This window comes from Etheostoma cragini, chromosome 15 (assembly GCF_013103735.1).
Source record: "Etheostoma cragini isolate CJK2018 chromosome 15, CSU_Ecrag_1.0, whole genome shotgun sequence".
NCBI lineage: Eukaryota > Metazoa > Chordata > Actinopteri > Perciformes > Percidae > Etheostoma > Etheostoma cragini.
The window spans coordinates 17378043-17393738 of NC_048421.1; the positions used below are offsets into that span (position 1 = coordinate 17378043).

At 42.1% G+C, this 15696-nt stretch overlaps 1 protein-coding gene across 1 annotated transcript in view; it reads right to left on the reverse strand.

The window, feature by feature from the left end:
- Positions 1-15037, reverse strand: part of cacng2a (calcium channel, voltage-dependent, gamma subunit 2a) — a 64371-nt gene extending 49334 nt beyond the window's left edge. Inside the window, exon 1 of the mRNA XM_034893454.1 lies at positions 12974-15037. Coding sequence (XP_034749345.1) covers positions 12974-13199 — 226 coding nt within the window. The 5' untranslated portion in view covers positions 13200-15037. The remainder of the gene's footprint in view (positions 1-12973) is intronic.
- Between the last annotated feature and the right edge of the window lie 659 nt (positions 15038-15696).

Consider the following 15696-nt stretch of genomic DNA (forward strand, 5'->3'; position numbering starts at 1 on the left):
CCGTCGACTGCAGTAAATACTCACTCTGGAATGCAGTAAACATGACCATCTGAGCAGCGTCACACTGACGGCCAGCTCTGACGTCTTCAGAGGCAGACAGGCAGCCACAAAGGCCAGGAACATACCTCATTATTGACATTTTCTATTTTACCAATATCAGTCTGGAAAGTGGGGGTGCGTGGACTGGTAGCTGGAGAGATGCCAGTTCACCTCCTGGGCACTGCCAAGGTGCTCTTGAGCAAGACACCAAACCCTGCTCAGGGTGCTGGTATCCCACTCACTCTGACATCTCTCCTTTAGTGCATGTATAGGTACTGAGCATGTGTGTGTATTTCAGGCCTGTGTGTAGTGTGTAATGACAACAGCAGAGTGTAAATCATAATTTCCTCATAGAGGATCAATAAAGTGTATAAATTCTAAAGTTAGTATAAACAAATCATCATTGAAATATTTAGGTGAAAGTAAAATAAAAAATGTGTTGACAAAGAAATATGATTTGTAGTGCAAACTCTTGTTTACTAGTTATTGTTAAGAATGCAAATGGAAGTCTGTCCACCCCTTTGCTTCAACAACTATTGGATGGATTGCCATGAAATTTTCTACTAACGTTCATGTCCCCTAGAGGACGAAATCTAGTTAATCTGGTGATCCTCTGGCAAATCCGTTTCAAACGTATTTTACAATGTTAATTGGTAATAAATCAAAACAAATAATGAGATACAAATTGTCTTCAGTGCTGTATCTTTTCCAAACTGATGGTGCTGGTGTTCACACTTTAAATGTTTATTTGTTTGCAATGATTAGTTGATTCATCAATTAGTTGATTGAGTAATTTTTATGGGAAATTGACAAACATTTGATTGTTCCATGTTTTCAAATGAGAGAATTCACCCAAAAAAATCAATCAAGAAAATAATTAGCAGATTAGTCAAGATAGTAAGATGAGGATGGAGGTTACAGGGGCAGAGAAGCAAAATGCAAACTGTCTAAGGCTCCTTACCTTTAAAAAAAATAAAAAAAATAAAAAAACAATTCCATTAGAATCAGCTGTCTCTCTGAAATTACAACGCTGTTTTTCTTTGCAGGAAACATATTGGATGTCAGATATCAAAGTCATTGGATATCTAAATGCCCTTTACAGCCTTGAGTATACACTTTACACACCTGTGCTATGCTGAGGCATCTGGACCAGATCACCTTTATCCTCTCGGAACGGCTGTTAAACATCACTGTAGAAGTTCATCATTCTATCTCTTTCCTTCCTCCATGCCCTGCTCTCTCTCTTCCATCTGTCACGCTCAGACTCTCCCCTGCTGGCGTTACCTCCAGCCATCCTCCTCCGTCCTCCACTCAGCCCCGGCAGTGACCCCCGGCTCAGATACAGGAACCTTCAGCCCTCCCCTGCCTCGGTCTAACCTGAGACTCTGCTGTCAGCAGCTCTCCCGCTGGGTACTAAGATGGCTTTGCAGAGGTGGGAACATCTCTGTCGCCTCTCTTCAGCTCGGTTTGTTTGTGTACTATGATGCCATTTAGTTACCGCATCACAGCAGCTATTCTGCCTGGCACATGCATGATAATTCAACAATGTGACAATAAGGATAAATCCCGTTAAAGGGTCACTTCACCCAAATCCCACTTTTCCCACTACTATCTAGATATTTAAACCATATTTGGTTTGATGCATTGAGGTTTCAAATTAGACTGCAACTAACTGTTAACTGTCGCTATTGATTAATGTAACAACTATTTTCTCAATGAATTAATTCAGCCTTTGATCTTTGGAATGTCAGCAAATTGCAAAAGAAATGCCCGAAAAAGTTCACATAGGTTAATGTGACGTCTTCACCTGTCTTTTTTTGTCCAAAACCTAAAGAAATTTGGTTTACTATAAGGCAGGACAAAGAAGAACAGAAACTATTCACATGTACTTACCTACTTGGCAATAAAATCCTTTTCTGATTTTCATCTGATATGAGAAGTTGGAACAAGTGAATTTCTAAAGTTTTGCCTTCAAAATACTTAAACAACTAATCAAAACAGTTGCAGATTCATTTTCTTTTGTTCCGCTAATCGACTAATGCGCCAATTGTTTCAGCTCTAGCAGGGACATTAAAATATATCACAATGCACATGTATGCAGGATCAAATAAAAACATTACCACAGCTTTAATAACTTCAATGATTTTGTTTTTAATGACAATTTGCTTGAATCACTGAGTTTGGCAGCAGAATTTTGTAAAACAATGAAAAGATGTACTCATATGATTAGGACAGCAACAAACCATTCTTTTCTTGATCGCTTAATCTGGCAATTAGTTTCTGTATTACGTGATTAATAGTTTTGTCCGTTAAATGCCGCAAAATCTTCAAAGTCCTTGTTTTGTCCAACCAACAGTAGTATCGGTAATAAAAATATTTTGAAACATATTTGCCAACTAATTGATTCAGCTCTATTATGATTGAAAGCTTCAAAAATAATATTTGATAAATTCAACAGTAGCGTGTCTTTACAGACAGAAGTCTTAAAAAAAACATTAGATTAGCGCTGACGGAAAAAATCTGAGTAAAAGTTCTTATCCCTACAGCCTTGATCACACAATCATTACTGTTATTATTAATATCAGTATTATTATTAGTATTAGCAGGTATTGGTACAGTCAACTGGTTTAAAGCCACCAAACATGCTCCAACTCTCCTTCTGTTCCTTCCTCCAGCTCTGAGATGATGCAGTGTGTTTGGGCTGCATTCTGACACAAAGCAAATACGGGGTAATAGATTGCAAATGAACTGCACCACGGACCACCAATTAATCAAAAGGCAGATTGTTGTACTTTCTTCGTGCCATGGCAGAAAAAAAAGGGAGGTGAATCGCATCTCCTAAAAATGAATGGATTGTACCTGCAGTTAATTATCATTTACTATAGGGTCTCTTTGGGATGTTTTCACAGCTTAAGGACACGGCTGGTGAAGTGGAACCAAGAGGCGCTCTGCTGCGATGGAAGCAGAGATTGGTCCGCTGGTAATTACACTTTCATTGTATGAGGATCAATTTCATGTAATCAGAGTGCAATGTCACTGAAAATCGAGTGATTGTTTAAACCAATTTAACATGGAAACTTTACATTTTCAAAGGGACAACATTTGTTTGTTAGACAGCAGCAGAGAGCACATACAACACCGTGATCACAGTTTTTGCCCCTGACGTCTGACCTTGTTTTCATTATCATTTTGCTGCTGATTAGTGTCAATTAGTCCATAAAATCTGGGAAATTAGTGACAATTTGAAAATTCTGATTACGGGGTAAACAAGTCTTTAAGATATGTTATTCATTTTATATGTGACTGAGAAAAGTCATCATATTTGAGAAGCTCAAATCAGAGATGGTTTGATATTTTTGCTTGAATGATTTAAATATTTAGTTAATTACCAAATAATGTGTTGCTACTTTATATTCTGACTAATTAAGTAAGTAATTGATTTATTGTTTCAGCTTACCAGTATAAAAAATACCAAATCTTTTTATGTTCTTGCATTTAATAACAAGTAAATTGATAACAGACAGTCAGCATAGGAAATATTTCAGCCAATAATGACAACGTAGATTTTCCCATTTGAATTTTACCTTATAAAAACCTTTAACGTTGCACGGTTCAAGCCCACAAAAAGATTTAGAAGAGAAGAGAAGTTGCCAGGCAACCAGCAGAGACTACAGGAAGTTACAGGACACAGGCAGAAATTAGTTGTGTACATAACCCAGGGCCGGCCCTAAGCAGAATTTTGTTTGGGCAAATGGCAATGATGCAATTTTTCTGCCAAAATTATTCAAAACATGGCTAAATACACAGCTTGAGTTTAATGCTATTGCTTTTCTTTTTACTTGCAACTGCAAAACATGCATTTGTCCCATGCAAATCCTGTTATAAATGTAAATATGTTGAATTACAGGAACAAGACGGCATTGGAAATGCTCGTGCACAAACGCACTCAACAGTTGTAGCGGTCCTATCGTGGTCTGGTGAGTTGTGGTGCCACACAGTATGCTTACACAAATACTAGCCCAGGGTATGTTTGATATTGATTTGTTCTTTGGTCATGTAGGATAAAAACAGACCCCACCCAACAGGACAAACTGTAGCTAAAAATAACACGTGTAAATCAAGGCTACACACACACACGCACACACACACAGAGTCCTGCTGGCTGTGATGATGTGTCGATGTGTCGATGTCAATGTGTCGGGGGTCACAGGGGATAATTATTATGTAGTAACTGAGATGATGCTTGTCTGTGACGCATGTCCTATCTTTAATGCTTTTATTTTTAATTTTCTTCTAATTTATAGCAGAGGCTCTTACTCTCTAGACTGTGAGAAGGGAGGGAGACATCTCCACAATGAGGGTGACAGCATTTATAGGAGAGTGCCGCCAAAGTTTACAGCCACTCCCATTGATCAAAGACATCTGAGCCATTAATCATACACTAAACCAATTACCATGCCATCACACCTGTCTACTGTCCATCTCTCTGACTTCAGGACGGCCGAACGCTGCTTCACCAAGACATGACTGTTAATATACAAGGTGGGGGAATCACAATGGTGTCTCAAAGTGTGTACTTTAAAAGGTCCAATATGAAGTGGGCCTGAAATTAACACCTGACCACCTGCCAAATGCGGGTAAATTTAGCAATTGGCGGGTAACACTGTCAATCTACCCGCCACGTTGGCTGGTAGCCAATGAGAATTGAGTGATTCAGACGCGGAACTATCGGTAAGCAGGGTATGCAGTTGCCCGCATCACTGGAAGACAGTGATTGACAGCCGGGGCCCTCTATCGCATTTTCATTACTCGCGACAAACCCAGCAGTCCCACGTGCAGCCACTGACCAAGCGGAAGTGTGAACTGGTCAAATGCATTTCCTTGTTTCTGATATGAAGACAAGACGTGTGTGACTCGAACAAACATACATCTCACATTTATCAACAAATCGTACAGTGAAAGACTGTGCAAAACATTTCAGACCATTCCGGCAACATGTATACATAACATCAATGTAAGCTGTAACGTTTTTTTTACTATAAAGTCGCTAAAAGTTGCTGCGGTTTTAATCCTGTCAGCTCGCTGCTCCGTTCCCCCGGCACGCACATACACATAAACACACACAATCACACACAGTGGATGCAGGAAAAAACACCAATGAGATGAACAGGATGACCTAAATTGACAGCCCCATTTTTGTAGGTGCAATGATAAATTAAAGTCCAATAAGTAGTATCACGTATCAAAAATCGTTTTAAAAGACAATCTCAACCACACAAGCATTTAAAAAAAAAATCTTGTCCAAATTAAAACGCAACACACTCACAAGAGCATACCAAACCAACAGACGGCGATTTACCCCTCAGCCTGAAGCCATGTTGGCCCATAAGAAGCCTGAAAAAAAAGCTAATACTCTATCTGCTGTCACTTATAGGTTTGAATGCATATTTACACATTACACATTACACACAGGCTACACATTATGTTCTTAGATTAAGTTCAAGTCCAATGTAAATTTAAAATGTAATTTGAAGAACAACTTGAACAATGATGAAAGATAACATAATAAAACAGTAATGTTAACAGAAAATCTGACACAACATATATGTCTAAAGTGCAACACCACAAACAACACTGGTATCAAACCTAAACAGACCTGAGGCTACACTCAAAACACAATCAATGAACTCTACATTGATACCCGGGTACCAGAGTCTGTTGATGCACGTCGCTGTAACTGAAGAATTATAACAAATGGCAACCTCAACAGTAACACAACCCAAGGCCACAGTCCTGCACTGTTCTCCGGCTGTCTCCGTCCTCAGCCTAATCTGGTAATGTCTGGCCTGTAATTTGGCTTTAGTGGGCAATAGAGAGGGAGAGGTGGAAACCAATAAAACAGTTGTGTTCGGCAGTGACTGTCTGCAGTCTCAGCGGAGGGCAAAATGAATCCCATCCATCGCCGGCTGCAGGGCAGAGTGACAGTGCAGAGCAATAGAGCTCAGTCACTTTACACAAGCTGCCATCAGCTGAGGGGGGGAGTAGATACCATCCTGACGGAGGCTCAGTTTTTACTCCAACAAGTGGCTACGAGGCCACTGAATACACTTTCTATCCACTCCCAACTTGTTTCTAACTAATCCGGCCCGTGAAGCTGGATGTACAGTGGATTGTGTGTCATAATACAGTGTAATGCCACTTTATTGCTGGGACATTAGCCTGGGTGGGCACACTCCAGCTGGGTAATCCTTATCTGATTGGACTATGAGACTAATCCTGCTCTTCTTCTATCTGCCTTTATCTCAGGCCTGCCTCTCATCCTGCTGTACACCCAAGAATACACAAATATCAAGCAAAAGAACAAAAAAGCACACACACAACATACTCCCAAATATGTTTTCAAATGCATGAATTTACACTACATGGATACTCCCACAAGCTTATACATAAAATCATGAGGCAGTATGTGTGAACTGTGATCTGTGGTGATTGGCAGCAGCTGTGGGAGGCCATACTGAAGTGGTGGCCCTTTTTGCTAAAAAAGGAAGTCACATTATTTTCTTAATCTCTGTTGGGTGAAGAAAACTTGGGTGCACGTACAGTGAAAGATTTGCCATCGCTACAGCTACGATTTAAATTCACAGCCTAAAGGCGAATAACAAAAGTTTGGTATCCTGTAGCCTCATATTATAGTCTGAACATCAGTTTAGTTGATAAAAATGCAGATATGTTTGTCCATGTTCCCTTTGACTGTTATCGTAACTTTATGAGCAAAAGCTATTAATTCCTATTAAGACAAAAGGACGACTTGGCAAAGCACAATGCTTGATCAGACAATAGCACAACTACCACTGGATGGATTGGCGCAGAATTTGGTACAAACATTCATGGTTTCCAGTTCATCAAGCCTGATAAATCCTCCAATGACACTGATGATAGTGAACATGATAAACATACTTCCATAACATCAGCATGTTAGCATTTAGCTCAAAGCACTGCTGTCCAAAACAGCTTCACAGAGCCGTTAGCATGACCCGGTTCTATCTTCTCAAAAAGAGATGGTAAACTTAATATCTTTGGGTTTTGGACTGTTGCTCTGACAAAATAAGCAAATTGAAGACTTAAGAAATACTTAAAAACTATCATGTGCACTTTGGGCGTGCAGGAAATTGCATTTCAAATATAACAGTTTAGCCTCTTTGTGTTTTGCGAGGAAAGAAGAAACACATCGAATGATGAACCTTAACAGGCTTCATACAACAGGTAATAAAAGAACATAACATCAGACACCATAATGTCCCTCCTTTATCACAGGGTCCACCATTCCTGTCCCACACCTCCTCCCTGACTCTGTCTCTCTTCACTGTGGAGCCTGAGGGCGGCGCTGTAATGAAGATGAATGCCTCAGATTAGCAGCAAACGCAGAGCGCTACACGTGGCTGAGAGCCAGCACGGTGACTGCTCTTACAGACGTTCTAAGATAGGACGGAGGAGCGGCAGCGCCCAGGGCCCAATTTATCAGCAACACGCATGTTTACTTTGTGCACCGCTCATGCCTCCCCGTCTGAATCTCTCTCTGCACCCACACTGTGACAAGCCTCAGTGTTTGTGGAACCATGATCACTGAACTTTTTTACAGTTTCAAGACTATGAGGCTGAATTGCAAACCCCCAAAATACTTTACAACATCAAGAGAGTAACAATAGGTGCAAATGTAAAGAGCTGCCGGCTTTTGGCAGTGGATAAAATCTATCAGCTGAAGACACGAGTCAAACCATTCACTGTGTCTCGATCAAACTCCCATCTTCACCTAAACCAGTTGTACTAGAAGATACTACAAGCAAAATCTGGAGGGAAACCAACACTGAACAAAAGAAAATGGAAATCCAACTGACATCTACAACATCTGTAGGAAAGACCCAATTCAACGCATTAATGTTATATTTTCAGATATTAAACTATTGGCATCAGGACGATGAAAACATTATTCCCAGAGCCTTAGGTGACACCTTCAAATGTCTTTTTTTGTCCAACCAACAGTCCAAAACAAATATATTCAATTTACAAAGGCATCAAACACAGAAAAGCAACACACTCTCCTACTTGAGATGCTGAAGAACTAAAGTATATTTACTGGGAATAATTAAGTTTTGCAAGGCCAGTGCGTCTCTTGAAACTGACATGACACGATCAGCTAAAGAGAAGACGTGTCACCCTGTTGGAGTTGTTGGAACTATTAAAACACTTGTGGGGTTACAAAGGGTCTTCTCCCACAAAATATCTTTAACGAATACAGCTCCCGGCTTTCGGAGAGCACACAAACCCGACAATAGCCAGTTTACGCTACGCTACGCCTAACCATAACCTTACTGAAGGTCTTACCCCAAAATACTACGCGAGGGAAACACTATCTGAAGGGGAAACAGACTTTGACCCAAACGTTAAAAAAAAAAGAAGAAGCTGCAACCTGAATGTTTTGTACACTGATATTTGCAAATGATTGTTAGTGTCAGAGTTTTGCAATTTGCCAAATTTAATGTCTGAGCATCATCTTCAGTTGCGTGTGAATATGGACTTGCATAATGCTGCACAGTATATCCCGGCTGTGGTAAAGGAGAGCAGCGCTGCAACAATAGCTGTTGTAACATCTCTTATGTATACACATTTGGTTAATTTTGCCCCACCCCCGCTTCTGAAACCAGACCTACGCCCTTGCACCAGATATACAATCTATTTGTCTTCCATGCAGGAGTGAGATTATTGTGTTTCTCTGCAAGCAGTGATCTAAGCAGAGGTCGAGGTGATGAAGCACCCAGTGTGGGTATTCCCATTTTGCTTGTTCACAGGTTCTCCTCTCCAGTAGCTGGTTATACAAACACAAACCGCCGCCCACCTGTGTCCACTCTGTGAGCAGGATGTGTGGGCCTGCGCTGCCAAACACACGGTCTGTGTTCTCTGCTGCGATTAGGCTTCTACCATCAGTCGCTGCCTGATCACCAGTAAGGCTTTATTTAAGAGGAGCTGGGGGAAAGATGAATACTAGTCATCTTGGCACTTTGAATTAATTGAGCTGAGCTGCAAACTGAAGCCTAATTAACATTTGAAATGTTAAACTTCACTCCTCCTGACTATCTAGGCTGAATTTCCAGCCTGCTTATCTCTGCCGCTCTGCAGCTGCATCCGCTCTGTACTTTCCTATTTTTCAATTTCCCCCCCGATTTTTGATTTTGAATGTGCAAACTACCTATAATTAAATGTACTCGCTTTTTAAGACCCAATTTCCTGAGCAGGAAGTCATTTGGATTAGAGTTTAAATGAATCTGACCTCGGGAAGTAAATGCCCTGGCCCCCGTTTTTCCACTCTCTTGCTTCTTCAGGGCCAGGGATAATTCATGAATCACAAATGACAAATCTGTTGTTTTTTTCCCGCCATTTTGATCTCGGATTCAAAGAGCGAGGCTCATCGTGCTGATACAAAAGCAACATACACACACACATCTGAGCCAAGGCTGAGATGTTTTGATCTCATCTTAACTCTGTGACGTTTGGTTTGCCAATTAAATAATGGCCTGGCAGGGATAAAGGCCAGTCACTATCACAATTACACTCCAGCTGTGATGAATCCCATGTGTGGAGGAACAGTTAATACACCAGAGCACAGCATCCACATTCAGCGTCATCTCTTTTATATATCCAAGCAAGAAACACTTTGTGACACCTTCACAAACTTACAAACACATTTCCATCTGGAGGTGTACCGGTAAAACCAGGTTTCTTGCGTTGACACATGAGCAGCTTCTCTGGAACAGCTGAGGTGCAAATGCTGGGATCAGAAGTCAAGGTAAATACCAATTCAACTTTTTTTGATTGTGGTGCCACTGGCATATTTGAATTTCAGTTTAGGTACTTAAACACAAACTTTTTTCCACACCTCACTCTTGCTTGGTAGGACCACTTTTTCTCTAATTCAAAGGTCCCTCGACATGCTGCTTTTTGGATACTTTTATATAGACCTTAGTGGTCCCCTAATACTGTATCTAAAGTCTCTTTCCCAAAATACAGCCTTGGTGCAGAATTACAGCCCCTAGAGCCAGTCCCACAACGAGCTTTCCTTAGTATGTGCCATTTCTGAGTCTGTAGCTTTTGAGGAGGAAGGGGGGGGTGGGGGGGGGGCAGGTGGAGGCTGGGGGTGTGGCCTTGACCAACTGCCACTTTGCTGATGTATCTCTCCCATGTGTGTGCCAAATTCTCTGGGCATGCAAAGCAGAGAAAGGGGAGGTAACCTTGCTCCTTATGAGCAAGATTCCAGATCAGCCCATCTGAGCTTTCATTTTCTTAAAGGCAGAGCAGAATACCCAGTCCTGCTCTGTATTCATGCCAGGTATTCATGCCATGGGACCTTTAACAAATCAGTAAATGCCCTGCATTGCAGATTGATCTCCTGAAATAGCGCATGTATGACACGCCAATTCGGATGCCATTATTGGCGTGTTATCAAGACGCATACTCGCTTTTTTGCGTGTTTGTTAACGCTGTTTGGCCTTCTTTGATTCACATTACCTTGCAATAGCGTGTGAATTTACGCCCTAGCGGGTAGTATAAAGGGGTGAAAATCCTCATAGGGAGGTTGGTCTGGGACTTTCACCCATAAGACCAGGGATTTTGTCCCGCGTGTCACATTTATTTTGTGTCCAGCATGTCAAGTTTCCTTTAAAGCCAGCCCAGCTCTTCTTTTCCTAAACTCAATTGGCGCTTTCTTCTAGCAATAACACGGCAAGTGTTTTGTATTTTTACGCCCGATGTACACAGCGTAGACATACAAACAGATAGTTCAAAATGAGTACAGATAACACGCCACTGGGCTTAAGAAAGTCGGCGTGTATGTTTACGCAAAGTCATGATGTCATGTTGTGCATTTTTATATTTTAATCTACAGTGACTGTCTATTCACAAACACAAAGATGGTGGCAGCTTCCATGCAAGACCCTGGCAGTGTTGGAAAGTAACTGGCCTAACAGTCAGGAGCAATATGGGGCTCATCTGAATAGGAGGAGTCAGGGATCAAACCACCAACAACCCTTTCCACTTGCAGTCATAGCCGCACCCTAAACTGCTCACACACCTTAGTGTCTGAACACTTATAGCCATAAACACATTTAGCCTGAATACATCATATAATTGCCTAAAGAATGGATTAACAAAACTTTGTTGACCATCTAGTCACTACTGCTTTTTGCCGCTAAGCAGGTAGTGTACAGTGGGGTTTTAGAGCGTATTTGCCAAAAAACAGCTGCCGCCAGAAACAACGCTAGTAGAGCAGCGAGAGTGAATCAAAACAGTAAAGTTGTGAGCTGGAGAGCTAAAGAATGAGCTGAAACACAGGATAAAGATCCATCATAAAGCTGAGGGGGGCTCTTTCACATTGTGGTTAAATACATTATTATTGTAAAAAATATTGATTATAACCGCTTTAAAATGGACTTCAAACCAGTTATGAGGCTGTGAACAGAAGGTGCACGTAGTTTAGCTGCTTATCACAGGAGCCAGAAGAGCATGAAGGCTTTTCAGGCTCTCACAGCTAAGAAGATGAGTAGATTTGTAACGCTCTGCGCCCTCACAAGGTTACAGTGCCGCACTCCAAGCCAGCACCCCAACGCCTTCGCTGGAACATGACAGGAAGCGCGCCACATCCATCTCACAGGGCAGGTTGTCTCGAAATCTGCACTCAGGATGTGAGGCTGTTTGACATCTCACCTCAAAGGTCACATGGCAAGCCCCGGCATCATGGAGGTCGTCAGGCACGTCAGCAGGCTACCATGACTTCACTTCTGTGGCTTTATAAATAATAAAACACCCTGTCCAAACTGCTGGCCCTCTGTCACATGCAGCGTCCCTTAATTAGGGTTAGACCAGTGTATTGGTTTGCCCATATATCAGGCTGGTATATGATGAAGCTTCCACCCTAACTACAGCTCCTGAATATGTTATTATTTCATTATTTAAGCTCTAATGTCTGACGAGAGAAACTGTTCCAGAGTGGTGTGGGAGGCTTTTATGCAACAGCTTCAGGCTGCAACCAGCAACCTGCTTCACCCTGCCTGCAGGAGCTGAACACGCTAACAGAACTATATTAGTCTGGATTTAGGCGGACAGTTTTAGTATTGATGGTTGAAACCAAGTTTGTTTGTTTCTTAGTCTTGTGACCCATTAAATGAAGCAATATCTCCCAGCGTGTCATATAAAACCAAACAGTGATTTTTGTTTCATTAGAGATGTGTTTCCCTCCTCTTCTATTTGTTGAATAATGCTGCAAGCTCTCATAAAAGCAATGAGAGGGGTACCACAACAGAAACCTGCTTCGCCCTGCCTAAAGGAGATGAACACCCTTACAGAAATGTTTTAGAGTGGATTTAAGTAGAAAGTTTTAGTCTAACTTTTTCTTGCAACCTTTTAAAATGAAGCAATGTTTGACTGCAGCATGTCACAGGTTGCATGTGTCCTTGCAACTCAAAAGTCATGTATTTTACAAGGAACAAAAATGTAACTTTTAAAAATGTCTTTACAAAACACATTTTTTTGTAGCAGTATTCATTTTGTTCCCCTTGTTTCTGTCGTTCGGGATTGCTAAGATTTCTCCTGCAACCCCTTGAAGGATTTCCCAAGACGAATTGTATTTTTCATGGATGCAGTCAGATTTGCTTATCCCCTATCAGTTATGGCCCTTAAAAACAAAGTCCAGTCAAGTCCTGCTGTGCATTTCATGTGAGGAAACGGAGGCATTGAGGGGCATACATGCCCTGCGAGTTGCATGGGAAGAAAAAGCACAGAAGGACTTGACATCCTACAATAAAACGGTGTGTTGTGTCCTGCCAGGAAGGCACTGACAGCTTTAAACCACACAAGTGAAACCATGTTGGGCAGCAGAGTCTCTTACCTTCCAAGCAGCAGGTCCTCCACAGGCCCGAGTGGGTCATCACCTCCTCGTTCTTCTTGCTGGTCTCGTTCTCGTTCATGGACTTGGACCTGCAGACGCCGCGGGAGTACAGCCAGTAGTCCGTGCCGACCGCGATGGTCATGAGGCTGAAGGCCGCGAAGGCTCCCACCGTGGTCAGCAGCATCTGGACACCGCGGTCGAACAGACCCATGTTTCCGCATTCCATGAAAGGGGGACCCCCTTTCCTCTTGATGTACAGGAAGTAAATATTTGAAAATTTGCGGGACCAAACCAAACCGAAAAAACGGGATATACTCGAGCGGAAGGAGAGGGAAGAAGGAGGAGGAGGATGCGGTAGGAACCTTATGGTTGCGTTTGAGTGAGGACCAAAACAAGAGAAAAACTGAGGATGGAGGGTTTTTTGTGGGGGGGGAGAGAGGAAGAGCCAGAGATGTCTCTTCCTCCCTGTTGTTTTCTTACTTTTATACCCCAAAACAGATGAGAAATCAGGTATGCGGAGGATGACAGCACCTCAGCAGGCCTCCAGCTGCAGATGTATGGCTAACAACACTGAGCTAAAAAAGGAATAATTATGTCCTAAAGCCTATAGTGGCAGCCTTAAAATAGAAGTGAGATAAACCACACTGAGGTTTGTACTTTACAGGCCTGCAGTAGAAGAAGAAAAAAAAGCTGTTTCTTGACTTGTAAAGGTTACAGCTGAGCACAGAGCTGAATGAACATAAGCTCAAATGGAGCACAGAGATGGTTAGGAGGGCGATGTTAGAGTAATAGCAGGCTTAGTACAGCAGTTCAATATGTCTGTTACAGTGAGTTACAGTTACTTTAGTCAGAGGTTATATCATTTAGAATTAAAGATTACAACTACACCCAAAAGCTACCCTAAATATGTTCAATAATAGTATTATTCTAATGTGCTTTGTTAGTTCAAAGGGGAAAAAGCAAGGAGATAATAAAGTGGGTAGGGAAACAAAGGACAGCAGGGGAGTCTATCATATTAGTAAAAACCAAAGAGAGTAAACAAAAGAAGAATTTAACTCCTGTCGAGGGGAAATAAAAGCGATTCTCGAAGGGTTTTATGACGACCTATTGTGGGCTTAAAAGAAAATCTCACGCTGGCTTCTCACAACCCTACACACTGTGGAATGAGGAAATCAACGCTCAACAAATAAATAAATAAATTAGCAGGTTTTTAAAAATACCCGGAAAAAAACTCACAACCAGATAAAAACCTAAAAAACAAACAAAAAATGAAATTAACCGCGTATATTTTCTTTTTTCCTAAAATTTTGATCCCCCGTTTCCATATGTAGCCCTATAGCTCTGGGAAGGTTTCCGCCGAAAATGGGGGTCTGCGGTCAGAGGAGGTTCGGTCGTCGATGATCCGGAGAGAGCGGGGAGCATCCAGCAAGGCAAGCCGACCATCACTCGACATAGAGCCGGCAGGAGGAGGACGGGGAGTCGGTGTGGGCGCCGCCGCAGCCGAGGATGCTTCTTCCGTGGACGGGGGAGGACACTGCCGCCGCTTCTGCTGCTGCTGCTGCTGCTTGAATATCCAAATTCACCGTGGCAGTATCACACCCAGGACGGTCCCGTTTGTTTAGCCCTTGCGCCATGTAATAGGAAGAAAAATAAATTCTGATGAATGTTGCAATACCCCCTGTCTGTTTTCTCCTCCTCCTCCTCCTCCTCTTCTTCTTTCTCTCCTCTCGGATGCAGCTTTGGCCGCTTGCAGGAGAAAAAAAGAAAAAGAAGATATTACACAATCAGGAGAACGAGTTGCACAGGTCCACACACAGAGCTGGTGTTGTCACGATGTCAGCAGCGCTATACATTCAATCCATTCAGGTTACAGCCCGATGATGAGGAATGTCAATGTGAAGAAGATGCTCCTCTTAATTCTGCAGGCTATAGTTTTTCTTCTTCGTTTTTAAAAGACCCACAGTGTGTAGGCCTACGTGTATATGCATGTGTGTGTGTGTGTTTGCGTGTGCTGCAGCAATGGAGGCTCGTTGCTGGAAAGATATTAAAGATTTTTTAATTCCGTTTCTGTGAGTGAAGGGGGCGGAAGGAGGGGGTTTAGCGATGGTGGACTCTCTCCCTCTCTCTCTCTCTCTCTCTCTCTCTCTCTCTCTCTATCTCTATGTGTGTTTGTGTGAAGCCTATGTGATACAGAGTGTCTCTCTTTCTCTATCTTTCTCTGGATGGGTAGATTATTGAATTATATTAGTGCATACAGGATGATATTTATGCATTTATGGCTTATAATTGTCCGATCCAATTGTTGCTGCACTCTCTCGCGCATGTCTTCCCTGAAGTGGCCTAATCTCACTAAATGTCCGACTTACAGATTCACTTATCTCGCTTTCTTTCTCTTTTTTTTATCGCTCTTTTAGGGCTGCAGCTCACAGCTTTAAAGGCAGATAGGTGTCATCATGTGATTAAATGATTCACCATGAATGGTAATTCCCAAAGAGGATGAAGCTGTTGGCTTCTCCGATTTTGGTGATTTGGTGTGGTTGAGGGTTTAAATTCGTGAACTCAACTTCATCTTTTATTTTGTTTTGTATTTAAATGACCGACTTCTATGTAATGTAATGTAATGTAAGCGTGCAAGTAGCACATGATGCTCTCTCTCTCTCTCTCTCTCTCTCTCTCTCTCTCTCTCTCTGTGTGTGTGTGTGTGTGTGTGGTGCTGAAAGGAC